The sequence below is a fragment of the Stegostoma tigrinum genome, chromosome 38, assembly GCF_030684315.1.
Source record: "Stegostoma tigrinum isolate sSteTig4 chromosome 38, sSteTig4.hap1, whole genome shotgun sequence".
In the NCBI taxonomy this organism is placed as follows: Eukaryota; Metazoa; Chordata; class Chondrichthyes; order Orectolobiformes; family Stegostomatidae; genus Stegostoma; species Stegostoma tigrinum.
Genome location: NC_081391.1, coordinates 1,453,310 through 1,468,269, shown reverse-complemented (window position 1 = coordinate 1,468,269; position 14,960 = coordinate 1,453,310). Strand labels below are relative to the sequence as shown.

Below are 14,960 nucleotides of genomic sequence, written 5' to 3'. Positions count from 1 at the left end.
CACCCAACATCAAATGCCCTCTCACCCACCCTCTTCCCCTCCTGCTCACCAGTACTTTTATCGCGGTCTGTGTCTTGTGTTGTCCGTGATTTCATATCTTTCACTTCCTGTGGCAGTAAAACATCATAATTCCAGTTGTTATAAATCCTTGGTATTGGCTGCACGCCTGGAAAAAATGAAATGAAGAATTACAATTGTAGAGGTTTCTATGAGATTCCCCCTTCATAACTTTAAACTCTCATCCAGTTTCTTTTCATACGTCAGTCCTACCATCCAAGGAATTATTCTGGCGAACCTTTGTTGCACTCCCTGTAATGGCCAGAAAGTTTTTCCCCAGATAAGGAGACCAAACCTGCACACAATACTCCAGGTACAGTCTCACCAAGGCCCTATACAATTGCGGTAAGATGACCCTGCGACTGTACCCAAATCCTATTGCTACGAAGGCCAATATACCATTTGCCTTCTTTGCCACCTATTGTACCTGCATGCTTACTTTGAGTGACTGATGTACAATGACTTCCTGTCTCCCAGATCTCATTGCACCTTCCTTTTCCCCATCTATCACCATTCCGATAATAATGTTATCCTGTTTTTGCTGCCATAGTGGATAACCTCACATTTATCCACATGACACTGCATCTGCCATGCATTTGCCCAATCATTCAACTTGTCCAAATCACTTTAGAGCATCTCTACATCCTCCTCACAGTTTATCCACCCACCCAACCTTGTGTCACCTGAAAATCTGGAGATATTACATTTAGTTCCCTCATCTAAATCATTAATATATATCATGAAGAGCTGGTGTCCAAGCACTGATCCTTGCAGTACCCCACAAGTCACTGGCTATGACTTAGAAAAACATTCATTTATTCCTATTTTTTGCTTCCTGTCTGCCAACCAATTTTCTATTCACATCAGTACACTGATCCCAATCCCTTGCACTTTAATTTTACATGCTGGTCTCTGACAGACCTTACTGAAAGCCTTCTTTTTCTTTTGTACGTCCATGCTGATTCTGTCCAAACCATTTTCCCAACTGATCAGCTATGAAACATTTTGAATGGATTCTATATATTTTCCCCCATTAATGATGCCAGGCTAGACAGGAAGAGATAAAGGGAAAAAGGACATGGAGAGGGAACAGACAGGCACAAAGGAGCATGAAAAAGGGCATGTGCAGAAGGCCATGAGTAAGTGAGGCAGGGATTTCGACAGGAAGACAGGATGGAAGAGGAGCTGGGGAAAGCTCTGTAGAAACCACATGCCCTCTCTGTCTCACAAGCACAGACACTCTTGGTATGTGAAGGAGGCAGAGTGTGGAAGACTCTGAGCTATATGCTTTGGACAGCTCCACATGTGTGGTTGTGGTGCAATTTCCTACCATACTCCAATGACACGCATCACATTGGGTTTCCACTCCATCTCACCACTCACCAGACATAGAGTCATAGAATCATGCAGCACAGAAACAAACCCTTCGGTCCAACTTGTCTATGCCGAACCAAGTTTCCCAAACTAAGCTGACCCATCTTACCTGCCTGCAAATCATCAGCATCCTATGCACCAGCATCATCTTTAAAAGTCCAATGAGCACCCAGACAAGCCCTGTTAGTCTGGAGCTGCCCTGCACAGTTGCTGGCATTTGCCCCACACATGGCAGATAAGGAAAACTTGGCTCACCACTTTGTGGGCAGGAACCTGGAGGTACTGCTGGACAAGATGGTGAAGACACAGGATTCCCCCTTCCCCCAAGGACCAGCAGTGGAGGTCACAACAGCAGACCATGCTAGTCTGGTCTGAGGTTGCCATGTTAATGCCCATCACCGTAGGAAGAAGGTCAGTGATCTTCTTTATTCCACTAATATTATTGTCACCTTCTTCTCTCAGATATGTCACACTCTTACAGTCATGGAGTGACAGTCATGTCGATCAGGATTCCTAAACTGAACTCGTTTAATTTGCCTGCATTTGGCCCATGTCCCTCTAAAATTTTCCTATTAACGTATCTGACCAAATGTCTCTTAAATGTTGTAATTGTTCTCACTACTACCATTTCCTCTGGCTACTCGTTCCATATATGCATCACCCTCTGAATGAAAAGTTTTCCCTCTCACTTTGAACCTACACCCCCGAGTTTTGAACCCCGATACCCTGGGGAAAAGACCTTGGTTGTTTACCTTATCTATGCCCCTCATAATTTTATAAACTTCCTCAGCCTCCTGTGCTTTCAGGAAAAAAGTTCCAACCTATCCAGTCTCTCCTTAAAATTCAAACCCTCTAGTCTCAGTAACATCTTTGTAAATATTTTTCGCACCATTTCCTGTTTAATAACTTCCTTCCCAACGCAGGGCAATCAGAATTGTATGCAGTACTCCAAATGTGGCCTTACTAATGTCTTGTACACAGCTGTAACATGACGTCTCAAATCCTAAATTCAATACTCTGACCGATGAAGGCAAGTGCGCCAAACGGCTTCTTCACCACCCTGTCTACTTGCAACACCACTTTCGAGGAACTATGTACCTGCACCGCTAGGTCTCTCTGTTCAACAAAACTCCCAAGGGCTCTACCATTAACTATGTAAGTCCTGCTTTGGTTTGTCTTACCAGAATGCAACACTGCACATTTATCTGAATTAAACTCCATCTGCTATTCCTTGGTCTACTAGCCCAGATGATCAAGATCCCATTGTACTCTTAGATATCCTTTTTCAATGTCCACTATAACCACCAATTTTGGCGTCATCTGCAAATTTACTAACCTCCTATATTCTCAACTAAATTGTTTAGGGGTCAGGAGGAACTTCTTCACCCAAAGGGTTGTGAATCTGTGGAATTCCCTTTCCAGTGAAGCAGTTGAAGCTACCTCGCTGAAAGTTTTTAAGGCAAGACTAGATAAATTTTTGAACAGTAGAGGAATTAAGGGTTACGGTGAGTGGGCGAGTAAGTGGAGCTGAGTCTCAAAAAGATCAGCCATGAACTTACTAAATGGTGGGGCAGGCTAGAGGGGCCAAATGGTCTACTCCTGCTCGTAGTTCTTATGTTCTTAAATAAATCATGAACTACAGTGAACTCAGCACCAATAATTTTGGCACACCGCTGGTCACAGGCCTCCAGTTTGAACAACAACCTTTACCACCATCCTCTGTCTCCCATTACCAAGCCAATTTTGTAACCAATTGGCTAGCTCTCCCCATGAAATCTAATCTTGTTATCTAGTCTATTATGCAGTACCTTGTTGAAGGCCTTGCCAAAGTCCATGTCGACGACGTTGTCCACTCTGCTTTCATCTATCTTCTTGGTCACCTCTTCGAAAAACTCAATTAAATTTATGAGACATGATTTCCCATGCACAAAGCCATACTGACTATACCCAACCAACCATTGCCTTTCCAAAAGCATGCAGATCCTGTCTCTCATAATATCCTTCAATAACTTACCCATCAATGACATTAGGCTCACTGGTATGTAGTTCCTTGGCTTCTCCTTGCAGCCTTTCTTAAATAATGGCACAACATTAGCCAAACTCTGGTATTCCAGCGCCTCACCTGTGGCTGTTGAGGATACAAGTATCACCGCTGAGAGTCCCACAGTTTCTGCCCTAGCTTCCCTAGGATACACTTGATCAGGTCCTAGCAATCAATCTACCTTTATGTATTTAAGATAAGACCTCCAGCAATTCCTCTTCTGTAATGTGGGCTCTTTTCATGATATCACTATTTATTTCCCTGAATTCCCTCACTTCCACATCTTTCTCTGCTGTAAATAGTGACACAAAATATTTGTTTCGGATCTCACCTATATCCTGTAGTTCCTCACATAAGTGGCCTTGTTGATTTTTAAGGGTCCCTATTCTCTCCCTAGTTATTCTTTTGCCCTTAACATATTTTTGGAACCTCCTTGGATTCTCCTTTACCCTATATGCCAAAGTTATCTCGCATCCCCTTTTTGCTCTCCTAATTTCTCTCTTAAGTACAGTCCTATACTCTTCAAGGGATTCACTCGATTCCAACTGTCTGTACCTGACATATGCATCCTTCTTTTTCTTGATCAGAGTCTCAATATCTCTAGTCATCCAGTGTTTCCGACTCCTATCAGTCTTGTCTTTCACTCTACTGGGAGAATGCTTGCCTAAATCTCATTATCTCTCTTTTGAAAGCCTCTGATTTGCCAGACATGCATCAGTAAACAGCTTCCCCCAATCAACCTTTGAAAGTTCCTTTTTAATGCCACTAAAATTGGCCATGCACCAATTCAACTCTGGGACCGGACTGGTATTGGAGGCTGCTCTTGACCCACTGTGCTGGGACTCCCAAGTAAAGGCTACCCCCACTTGACTTGACTGAGGCCTGCTGACAACCATAACAAGCCTTTGTGTCTATGCTTAACAGCTTTGAGGGGCACAGTGCAAAGCAAGGCGATACAGGCAGGGTGCTGTGAATATGCAGACAGACTCAAAATGAGCAAGTGCTATGACAGAGAGTGAAGAGCTTAAAGATGGAGCTTAATTCAGTCCATAAGCTGGGTGCGTGTTCCTGAGTGCACAGCGTCCTTGCTGCAGCATTACCGTAGTATAAAGGAAGCCCAGGGTTCAGCAAAGAATTGCTGAAGCATCCTATAAGTGAATCGGAGCTATGCCAAAGTTGTTCTTATAGACTGGCACATGTCAAATGCCAATGTTGTGGATGTGGGATGTGTGTGGCCAGTGCTCACGCATGTCCTTCAGAGCAAGTGGAAAGCTGAAATTCACCAGTACCCACTCTAACTTCCATGTTGACATTTTCATGATGTCCAGCTTGTTTGGTATGATAGGAAGTAAAAAATTAATGAGGTCATTCGGGCCATTAGTAGTTACTAAGCAATAATCCCCTTAATTGGCAATTTTGCCACCGCCTAGCGAGGAACTCACCTCACAAAGAAGTGGGACTTTTTCAATGTCAGGATGGGCCTTGCTAGACTTCTCATCTGATTCTGTCACAAACCTTACCATAGACAATGCCACTCAGACACTATTAGGTTCTGCCAGAAGTGATTATTTAGCTCCTCTGCCATGCCTCTATTTTGTATAAAATCTTTTATCTCTGCCTGCAGTCGACCCACAACTGGTCTTTCTAAACTTCTCCTTTTCACATAAATATAGAATCTGTTATAATCTATTTTTACATTTTTTGCTGGTTTTCATTCATATCATCTCTGTCTTTCCTGATCAATTTTTGCTACACCTGTCCTGAATTCTAAAATTCTCAATCCTCAATCTCATAATCTTTTTCTACAGCTTTATAAGCTTCATCCTTTGATCTAATATAGCCTTATTGAGTTTCTCAGTGGGTAATTTTGCCTTATAGGAGTGCATGTTTTTGAAATACTAGCCATTGCCTCTCCACCATCATATTTTTTGATGCACTTTTTACAGTCTGTCACAGCCAACTTTGTCTTCATACCTTCATAACTGCCCTGGTTTAGATTGAAGGCTTTAGTCTCAAATTGAACTGTATCCTTTCCAAACTTAAATGGAATCTTCTAACATACTATGGTCACTATTGTCTAAGGGTTCTTTTACTCCAAGATTATTCATTATCCCCTTCTTGCTACATTACACTAAGTCTAAAATAACTTTTGTGCCCCACCCTAGTTGGTTCCTCAATTTATCATTTCAGAACACTATTTCAAACGCATTCCAGGAATTATTCCTTCACACCATTGGTGCTCATTAGATTTACGCAGTCTATATATCGATTGAAATTATCCATGATTACTGTGGTCATCTTGTTACAGACATCTCTAATTTCCTGATTTATACTGGGCCCTAAATTACTACAACTGCACAGTAATAAACAACTCCTATTAATGTTTAAAGTAAACAAAGAATTGTGAATGCTGAAGATCCAAAGAGATCTGCTGAAGATGTGGAAAGAAAGCAGGGTTAATGTTTCGAGTCCAGAAACCCTTGTTCAGAAGCTTCTCCAGCAATTTTTGTTTCTGCTTCCCATTAATATTTGCAGTCCCTTGCCGTTTCTTAGCTCCACCTGAATAGATCCTACATCCTGTTCTTCCAATCAGAGATCATCTCTCACTGATTGCCAACACTACTGCACCTCTGCTTCCTTTTCATCTATCCTTCCAAACCATCCAATATCCTTTAATTTTCAAATCTCTATCTTTTCACCCTGGAGTTATTTCCCTGCAATGGCAGTTAAATTCGACTAGCACCATCAATTTACCTAACTTTTTGCAAATGTTGAGTGCATTCAGATACAATGCCTTTAATTAGATGAGTCTGAAGCATTCGCATCCACCTTCAGACAGAAGTGCCGAGTGGATGATCCATCTTATCCTGCTGGACACAAACACTAGACCTCAGCCAATTTGATTCACTCCACTTAACAACAGAAAACCGTGAAGGTACTGGAAACTACAAAGGTTGCGGGGAATGACAAGTCCTTTGCACAAAAATCAGAACAAATCCAACCCTGAATGAGTGAATGGATCATCCACTCGGCACTTCTGATGATAATAGTAAGGCAGATGTACTCGGAATTTTGAGGAATTTGAAGACAGATAAGTCCCCCAGGCCTGATGGGATTTATCCAAGAATTCTACGTGGTGAGGGAAGAGATCGCAGGGCCTTTGGTGATGATCTTTTCGTCCTCACTGTCCACTGGTACAGTGCCGGAAGATTGGAAAGAGGCAAACATCATTCCCATGTTCAAAAAAGGGAATAGCGATAACCCCAGAAATTACAGGCCAGTTAGTCTTATGTCAGTGGTGGGCAAATTACTGGAAAGGGCTCTGAGACATAGGATTTATGATCACTTGGAAACGCACAGTTTGATTCGTGATAGTCAGCATGGATTTGTGAGGATTAGATCATGCCTCACAAAACTTATTTGTTGAAGAGGTGACCAAACACGTGGATGAAGGTAGAGCAGTGGATGTGGTATACATGGATTTATGTAAGGAGTTTGACAAGGTTCCTCATGGCAGGCTCATGCAGTAAGTAAGGAGGCATGGGATAGGGGGAAATGTGGCAGATTGGATGCAGAATTGGCCGACCCTTAGAAGACAAAGGGTGGTAGTGGACGGAAAATATTCAACATGGTGCTCAGTTATGAGTGGTGTACCATAAGGATCTGTTCTGGGTCCTCTTCTATTTGTGATTTTTGTAAATGATTTGGATGAAGGAGTGGAAGGGTGGATTAGCAAGGTGGGTCGAGTTGTGGACAGTGTGGAGGGCTGTTCTAGGTTACAAAGGGACATTGAAAGGAATGCAGAGCTTGGCTGAGAAGTGGCTGATGGAGATTAATCTTGAAAAGTGTGAGGTGATTCATTTTGGAAGGACAAACTTGAAAGCAGATTACAGGATTAACTGAAAGATTCTTGGCAGTGTGAAGGAGCAGAGGGATCTTGGGGTTCATGTCCACAGTTCCCTGAAAGCTTGCCACCCAGGCGGATAGAGTTGTTAAGAAGGCATATGCTGTGTTAGGTTTCATTAATAAAGCGATTGAATTCATGAGCCATGAAGTTCTGCTCCAGCTATACAAAAGCCTGGTTCAGCCACATCTGGAGTACTGTGTTCAGTTCTGGTCGCCTCTTTACAGGAAAGATGTGAAAAGGTTTGGAAAACGTGCAGAGGACTTTTACCAGGATGTTGCCTGGAACGGAGGGAAAGTCTTATGAGGAAAGGTTGAGAGAACTAAGACATTTCTGTTTAGAACAACTAAGGATGAGAGGTGACTTGATAGAGGTGTACAAAATGATTAGAGGTACAGATAGAATGGACAGCCAGAGACGTTTTCCCAGGGTGGAGGTAGCTATTACGAGGTGGCATAGTTTTAAAGTGAGTGGAGTAGATATAGGGGCGACATCAGAGGTAGGTTCTTTACTCAGAGCGTGATCTGGCCGTGGAATGCATTGCTGGAGAGGATAGTGGAATCAGCCTTATCAGGGGCATTTAAGCGGATGTTATAGTATAAGATAGCGTTGGAGGTTAGATAGACCTTAGGATTCGGGTAAAAGTTCGGCACAACATCGTGGGCCAAAGGGTCTGTACTGCTTTATGTTCTATGTTCCAGCCAGTTACTGCTCTACTCTATCAGTCTACTCTCTGTCATCAATAAAATAATGGAAGTACAATCCACCAGAATTTGCAAACAAATAACCTGCTCGCTGACACTTAAGTTTCAGTTCCGCTAGGGTCATTGGGCTCCTGGTCTCATTACAGCGTTGGCTCAAACAAGGAAAAAAGAGCTTAACTCCAGGAGTGTGGTGAGGGTGACTGCTTTGAACTCACGGAAGCATTTGACTGAACATGGCTTTAAGGAGCCATAGCAATACAGGAGACAATGGGAATTGAGGGAAGGCCCTTCACTGGTTGGAGTCATTTTTAGCCTAAAGGAAGGTGACTGTGGTTGTTGGATGTTAATCATTTCAGCTCCAGGGCATCTCTGCAGGAGTTCTTCAGTGTACCTTCAGCTACTTCATCAATTATCTTGTTTCCATATTAGATCAGAAGTGGAGATATTTGTAGATGATTACACAATGTTCAGCATCATTCATGACCCTTCAGATAATGAAAGTCTTTCTCCATATCAGCAAGATCTGGCAATATGCAGGGTTGGGTTGACAAGTGGCAGGTAACGTTTAAGAAACACAAGTGCTATGCAATGACCATCTCCAAATGTACAGAATCTAACCATCTCCCCTTGAAGTTCAATGGCAATATGAATTCTAAATTCCCCACTGTCAACATCCTGGAAGTTACCATTAACTAGGAATTGAAATGGACCAGCCATATAAATGTTATAGTTACATGATCAGGTCAGAGGCTGGGAGGTCTGTGGTAAATAACTCACTGCCAGACTCTCCGGATTCTGGTCCAATATCTTCAAGACATGAGTCAGGAGATTGACTGAATGCTCCCCACTTGGTCGCATATTTCCTCCATGCAGTCTTAATCTATGACTAATTTGTTAAACCCGATTTCTGTGAAGTTCTCAGCTCTGCAAGTGCACCACAGTGACTCTAGCTGCTGCTCAAGTTCAAAAACCCAGACTCAGGTTTTTGTAGCTTGAAACACGTCCCTCATCTGGACTGTATGAAGCATCCACAACTCCCCAACTGGCACAGGATGGGCATTCCACATAGCTGATTTGTCCTGCAATGCCTCAAGTTCTTTTAGATTATTAAGAAAATAATCTATAAGTTACATTTTCATATAAACACTATTCAGAAGTGTTTAATTATCCACTGGTAGTAGTATTGATTATTCAGGGGAGAATTTCTGAGTGATGAATCTAACCCATCTCCCTGGACTATGCCTGTAACCCGGTTCCTTCGAGTTGTTGGATCAGTACTGCTCCGTTGATCAATCCCACCACCCACATCCACTCCCTCTTGGTAATAGATCAGTCTAGCCCCTCAACACCCTCTCGTTTCTCTGGGCAATGGATCATCTGCATTACACCTCTCGTCCCCTCCCTTGGGTAATGGATCATGGCTGGCTGTAAAACAATGGCAGGTTACATGTTAGTTTTTGTCCCTCTAACCACATGCCTTTACTATTGAATGTTGATCTGGGATAGCACACAGGAGCATGCTCATCCCTCTATTGAGTGTCATATCTCATAACTGGAAATGTTTGTGCAACAGAGCGAGAGAGAAATGATTTGTGAGCCAAGGGTCTTTTGGGAATTCTGTTCACGACAGGATACAACTTTAGGAAGTTACGTGAAGTGTTAGGATGAATAAGGAAAAGCACCACAACTTTACCAAACTATAGACCTTAATTATCTTGAAATGCCACTTCCCATCCAGCCTACCTTCACGCCAACTCCACAAAGTGAACAAAAGATAAGAAATAGTCCATTTGAGGAGAAAGAACTGAGAATGGGAGCATTAAACAATAACCACCTGTACTATCTGGCACAAAAAGACACAACTACAATGGGTGAAACCTCTATGTGACTACTGGGTCCTGGTCTCTTTACCTGGTCACATGCATGACCCCTCCAACCCACTTTCCACATATACTCCCTCATCCTCTGTCCATCTTAATTCTCCAGACTCGAGATTGGCTCATACACAGCACCCAGTGCACACCCACACAATATGTAATATTCTTTACCTCCAAACCATTGGTACACGATGTTGCATAGTTGTGATCTGAAATCATTGTTGTGAAACTGCATCCAAGATTGGGGAAAGCTGCAGCAGAAGCTGACGTACACAGCCTGACTGAGAATGCTGGGCAGTTCCTGAGGGCAATGAAATGAAAAATGAGAAATAACAGCAAGAACATTAAGTACTTAGAAACCACTTCAGCCACCGGACATTTGCCTCAGGCAACAAGGCCACCAGGATGTGTTTAACAAAGAGAAGGGTGAGACAATGACAGGTCCAGATTTAGGCCTGCATTCTCTCTCAGCAGCCAGTTTTAAACACAGTGGATGAACAGTTCACACACAGAGCAAGTTAAGCAGTTCTCAGATAGACTGTGGATAAAACCTTCAAATTAATTCAGTTCCAGGGACGGCACATAACTGTTTGATGACTTGGAACAACAGGACAATCCTTTGACTATTTGTTCATGATACTGGACAGCTCTAACCATTGGAAAGATCCTTGCACTGAGGGGTTTCAAAAGAAGAGTAGGGCCCTGTTTGATTTCTTATCTGCGAGGAACCACATATTTATCCTATTGGATTTTTTAGCTATTTATCTAAAATACTAGTTGAAATGTGAAAATTGAAAATCTAGTGAAATTATGCAGTACATTTCAGCTGTACAAGGCTATGTGCTTTGGAGCAGTGAGGTTGTAATACTGTTGAGGTATCAGGTATCAGGATTCTTTTGAATTAAGGAAAAACGGCATGACAACAGTCCTTGGATTGATCCAGATCAAGTTTGTTACAGTACTATGAAGGTAGTGCAACCAGAAACATTAAGAACCAACAAACACCAAACATCTTGCTCTCCCTTCTTTTGTCTGAGTGACAAGACAAAAAAAACTAGAGACATTAAAGAAGAAATTCTAATATGAGAAATGAACTCAGTCCACTCAATCAGGTATCAAATCAAAGAATGACCATTGATAATGGGAACTGCAGACGCTGGAGAATTCCAAGATAACAAAACGTGAGGCTGGATGAACACAGCAGGCCAAGCAGCATCTCAGGAGCACAAAAGCTGACGTTTCGGGCCTAGACCCTTCATCAGAGAGGGGGTTGGGGTGAGGGCTCTGGAAGAAATAGGGAATCCCTATTTATTCCACAGCCCTCACCCCATCCCCCTCTCTGAAGGGTCTAGGCCCAAAACGTCAGCTTTTGTGCTCCTGAGATGCTGCTTGGCCTGCTGTGTTCATCCAGCCTCACATTTTGTTATCAAAGAATGACCATTGTTCTGTTTACAACATCACATATCATTGCTAAAATCTAAGGAATTGAGAGAAATACCTCTTCACTTTGTAATGTAGACTTTTGATCTATAGAAATCTTTTACTCAGTCTATATTTTCTCCAGCCATTATAGCTGTGTCAAACATCTGTCTTTTGTCATTTTGTGAATGAATGTGTGCGTGATAAAGTGGTACAGTTTAAGTCACATTGTAGTGTGTTAGTGACTTTTTCCTCTTTGTATTTGTTAAATATGTTTATTTAGAGTAAATAGTTATTTTCCTATTAATGATAAAATCTAAAACGACTTGCCTTTGTTCTGACTAGTACTCAATTGATCACTTTGGTGATCTAATTGGGTAGCTACACAGTTGTGAAACCATGGGGTTTGATTATTGGCACACTTGTCCCAACTTAGTTGTAACAGTCACCTCTCTTTATGTGGCCAGAAAAAGCATGTGTAATTATACCTTTCAACCATTTGCCTGTAGCTGAAATATAGCTAATGTCCAGGCTTTTTTGAGATTTATGTTGATCGATTTCAAAATTGGCTCACAACAGCCTCCTTGGTAGAAACCCTGATCTCAGTGAGCTGTCACAATACTGAGCAATCACAGTCCCATTCCTTTCAGCATCCTCAGAAGAATGTTGTCAGGAGCTACATGTTGATTTTTTTTTGAGTTCCTTCACGTTGACAGTTAAAATGTCAGTCTTCACTGAGTGATGCATCAGCTGTGACCAGATATCATTTATTGAAGTTAAGGTTGACACAAAGCGGTCATATAAGACCTTTACCATATACCAGGGATTTAACAGCGTGCGCCCTGAGCAATTCTTCAACCTTTCTGATCACACGTCCTCTGACAAAACTGAATAATTTCACTGTTGCTGTTACAGTTTTCCACAACTGACTTTAGCTGCTCAAGTTGCAGCTTTTCCTGAGCTTCAAAGAGGTCAGTTCCTATTCTACTTCTCCTGAGAACTAGTTTCTTTTACACTCTGGAAGGTACTTTTGTCTACGTCAGGGTCATTCGGACTTGATTAGATTACTATTTTAGCTTTGTCCAGGCACATGTTGCTTCATCCTGCTCTGATAGGGTCCCATGTATGTGCTCATTAGAGGGCACTGCAGGACAACACATCCAACAGACACAGGACATGAGCTCTTGGGTAAAATACACAGTTTGAATCTGATCAGCTCCTGGGCAGCCAAATGAAGATGGGCAACAAATTTTCACATTAAAGGCCGTAATGAAGGCCAGACAGCATTTGTAGGCAGTGCAGAAACCACCTCCTATGCCTTTGCTACTTGAAGATTTCGTCAGCTGCATGGAACTGGCCTCCTTGTGGTAGTTTAGAGGATTGCTGGGTAACGATTCTGCATCCTTTTGAGGAAGGGAATTCCAGAAATTCTTCATCTTCACAGAAAGATTGTTTCCTCATCTCTGTTTTACACAGGTGCACCCTTATGTTTAAACTATAGTGTATAGGCCTGCACTAGGATTGGCCTTGTACGGTTGGTCTGGTGTGTGTCTGTCTGTCTCTGGACAGTCAGGCTACAATCAGTGTGTGTGATGGTTCTGGACAGTCAGACTGGGGTTGTTATGTGCAAAGCATCTACACTTTTACACTGGGATCAATGTGTGAGGTGGACCTCAGCAGTCAGACTGGGATGGGTGATAATAAGTATGGAGCTGGATGAACACAGCAGGCCAAGCAGCATTTTAGGAGCACAAAAGCTGATGTTTCGGGCCTAGACCCTTCATCAGAAAAGGGGGAGGGGAAGAGGGTTCTGAAATAAACAGGGAGAGAGCGGGAGGTGGATCGAAGATGGATAGAGGAGAGGATGAGTGGAGAACAGACAGACAAGTTAAAGGGGTGGGGATGGAGCCTGTAGAGGTGAGAAGTCGTGGTGAGGTAGGGAGGGGATAGGTTCCCCTGAGGTTTGTCTGGAGGGAGGAGGATAACTTCTTCAGGTTAGGCATCCCAGGAAGAGGCTTTGCAGTGAGGTTAAAATTGTATGTGAGATAATGGGAATTACAGATGCTGGATAATCCAAGATAACAAAGTGTGGAGCTGGATGAACACAGCAGGCCAAGCAGCATCTTATGAGCACTAAGGGTCTAGGCCCAAAACGTCAGCTTTTGTGCTCTTAAGATGCTGCTTGGCCTGCTGTGTTCATCCAGCTCCACAGTTAGTTATCTTGGATTTTCCAGCATCTGCAGTTCCCATTAAATCTAGACTGGGGTTGGTCTGTGCGATATGTCTACACTGTGAGACTGGGATTGGTGTATACGATATGTCTACACTGTGAGACTGGGATTGGTGTATACGATATGTCTACACAGTCAGACTGGGATTGGTGTGTGCGCTGTGTCTACACAGTCAGGCTTGGATTGGTGTGTGCGCTGTGTCTACACAGTCAGGCTTGGATTGGTCTGTGAAATGTCTACACAGTCAGACTGGGATTGGTGCATGTGCTTTGTCTACACGGTCAGACTAGGATTGGTGCGTGCGATATGTCTGCACAGTCAGATTGGGATTGGTGCATGCGATATGTAGACATATTCAGACTAAGATTGGTGCATGCGATATGTCTACACAGTCAGACTAAGATTGGTGCATGCGATATGTCTGCACAGTCAGACTGGGATTGGTGCGTGCAATATGTCTACACAGTCAGACTGGGATTGGTGCGTGCAATATGTCTACACAGTCAGACTGGGATTGGTGCGTGCAATATGTCTACACAGTCAGACTGGGATTGGTGCGTGCAATATGTCTACATAGTCAGACTGGGATTGGTGTGTGCGCTGTGTCTACACAGTCAGACTGGGATTGGTGTGTGCGCTGTGTCTACACAGTCAGACTTGGATTGGTCTGTGTGAAATGTCTACACAGTCAGACTAGGATTGGTGCATGCGATATGTCTGCACAGTCAGACTAGGATTGGTGCGTGTGATATGTCTGCACAGTCAGACTGGGATTGGTGCATGCGATATGTAGACATAGTCAGACTAAGATTGGTGCATGCGATATGTCTACACAGTCAGACTAAGATTGGTGCATGCGATATGTCTACACAGTCAGACTTGGATTGGTCTGTGTGAAATGTCTACACAGTCAGACTAGGATTGGTGCATGCGATATGTCTGCACAGTCAGACTGGGATTGGTGCGTGCGCTTTATCTACATAGTCAGACTGGGATTGGTGCGTGCAAAATATCTAAACAGTCAGATGAGTACTGGTGTGTGCAATATGTGAAGACAGTCAGACTGGGATTGGCGTGTGTGATATGTCGAGACAGTTAAATTAGGACTGGTGTGTGCAATGAGCTGTTACAGTCAGGGTGTGTCAGGACTGCATGCGAACCATCAATTTCATGTCTAGCTCCAGCCAGATCAGGAAGGTGTGACTCCCCAGCATGATTCCATGGGAGATCTAGGAGCTGTTCCTTACACAAAGGAGATGGATGGTCAGGATGGAGGGAGACTGTTTAAAATTAATGTACTGATTAAGAATCAGAAATGATTTCAGGAAACCAAGGAGAAATGAATCTGGGTGT

At 43.0% G+C, this 14,960-nt stretch overlaps 1 protein-coding gene across 5 annotated transcripts in view; it reads right to left on the bottom strand.

The window, feature by feature from the left end:
* LOC125447239 (protein FAM227A-like) overlaps positions 1-14,960 on the bottom strand; it is a 78,688-nt gene that overhangs the window by 38,944 nt on the left and 24,784 nt on the right. For 4 of the 5 annotated variants that reach the window (XM_059640529.1, XM_059640531.1, XM_059640528.1 and 1 more), the window contains exons 9-10: positions 10,129-10,258; positions 50-166 (exon numbers count right to left, since the gene is read on the bottom strand). In XM_059640529.1, coding sequence (XP_059496512.1) covers positions 50-166; positions 10,129-10,258 — 247 coding nt within the window. The remainder of the gene's footprint in view (positions 1-49; positions 167-10,128; positions 10,259-14,960) is intronic. The other variant, XM_059640530.1, reaches the window with a different exon arrangement.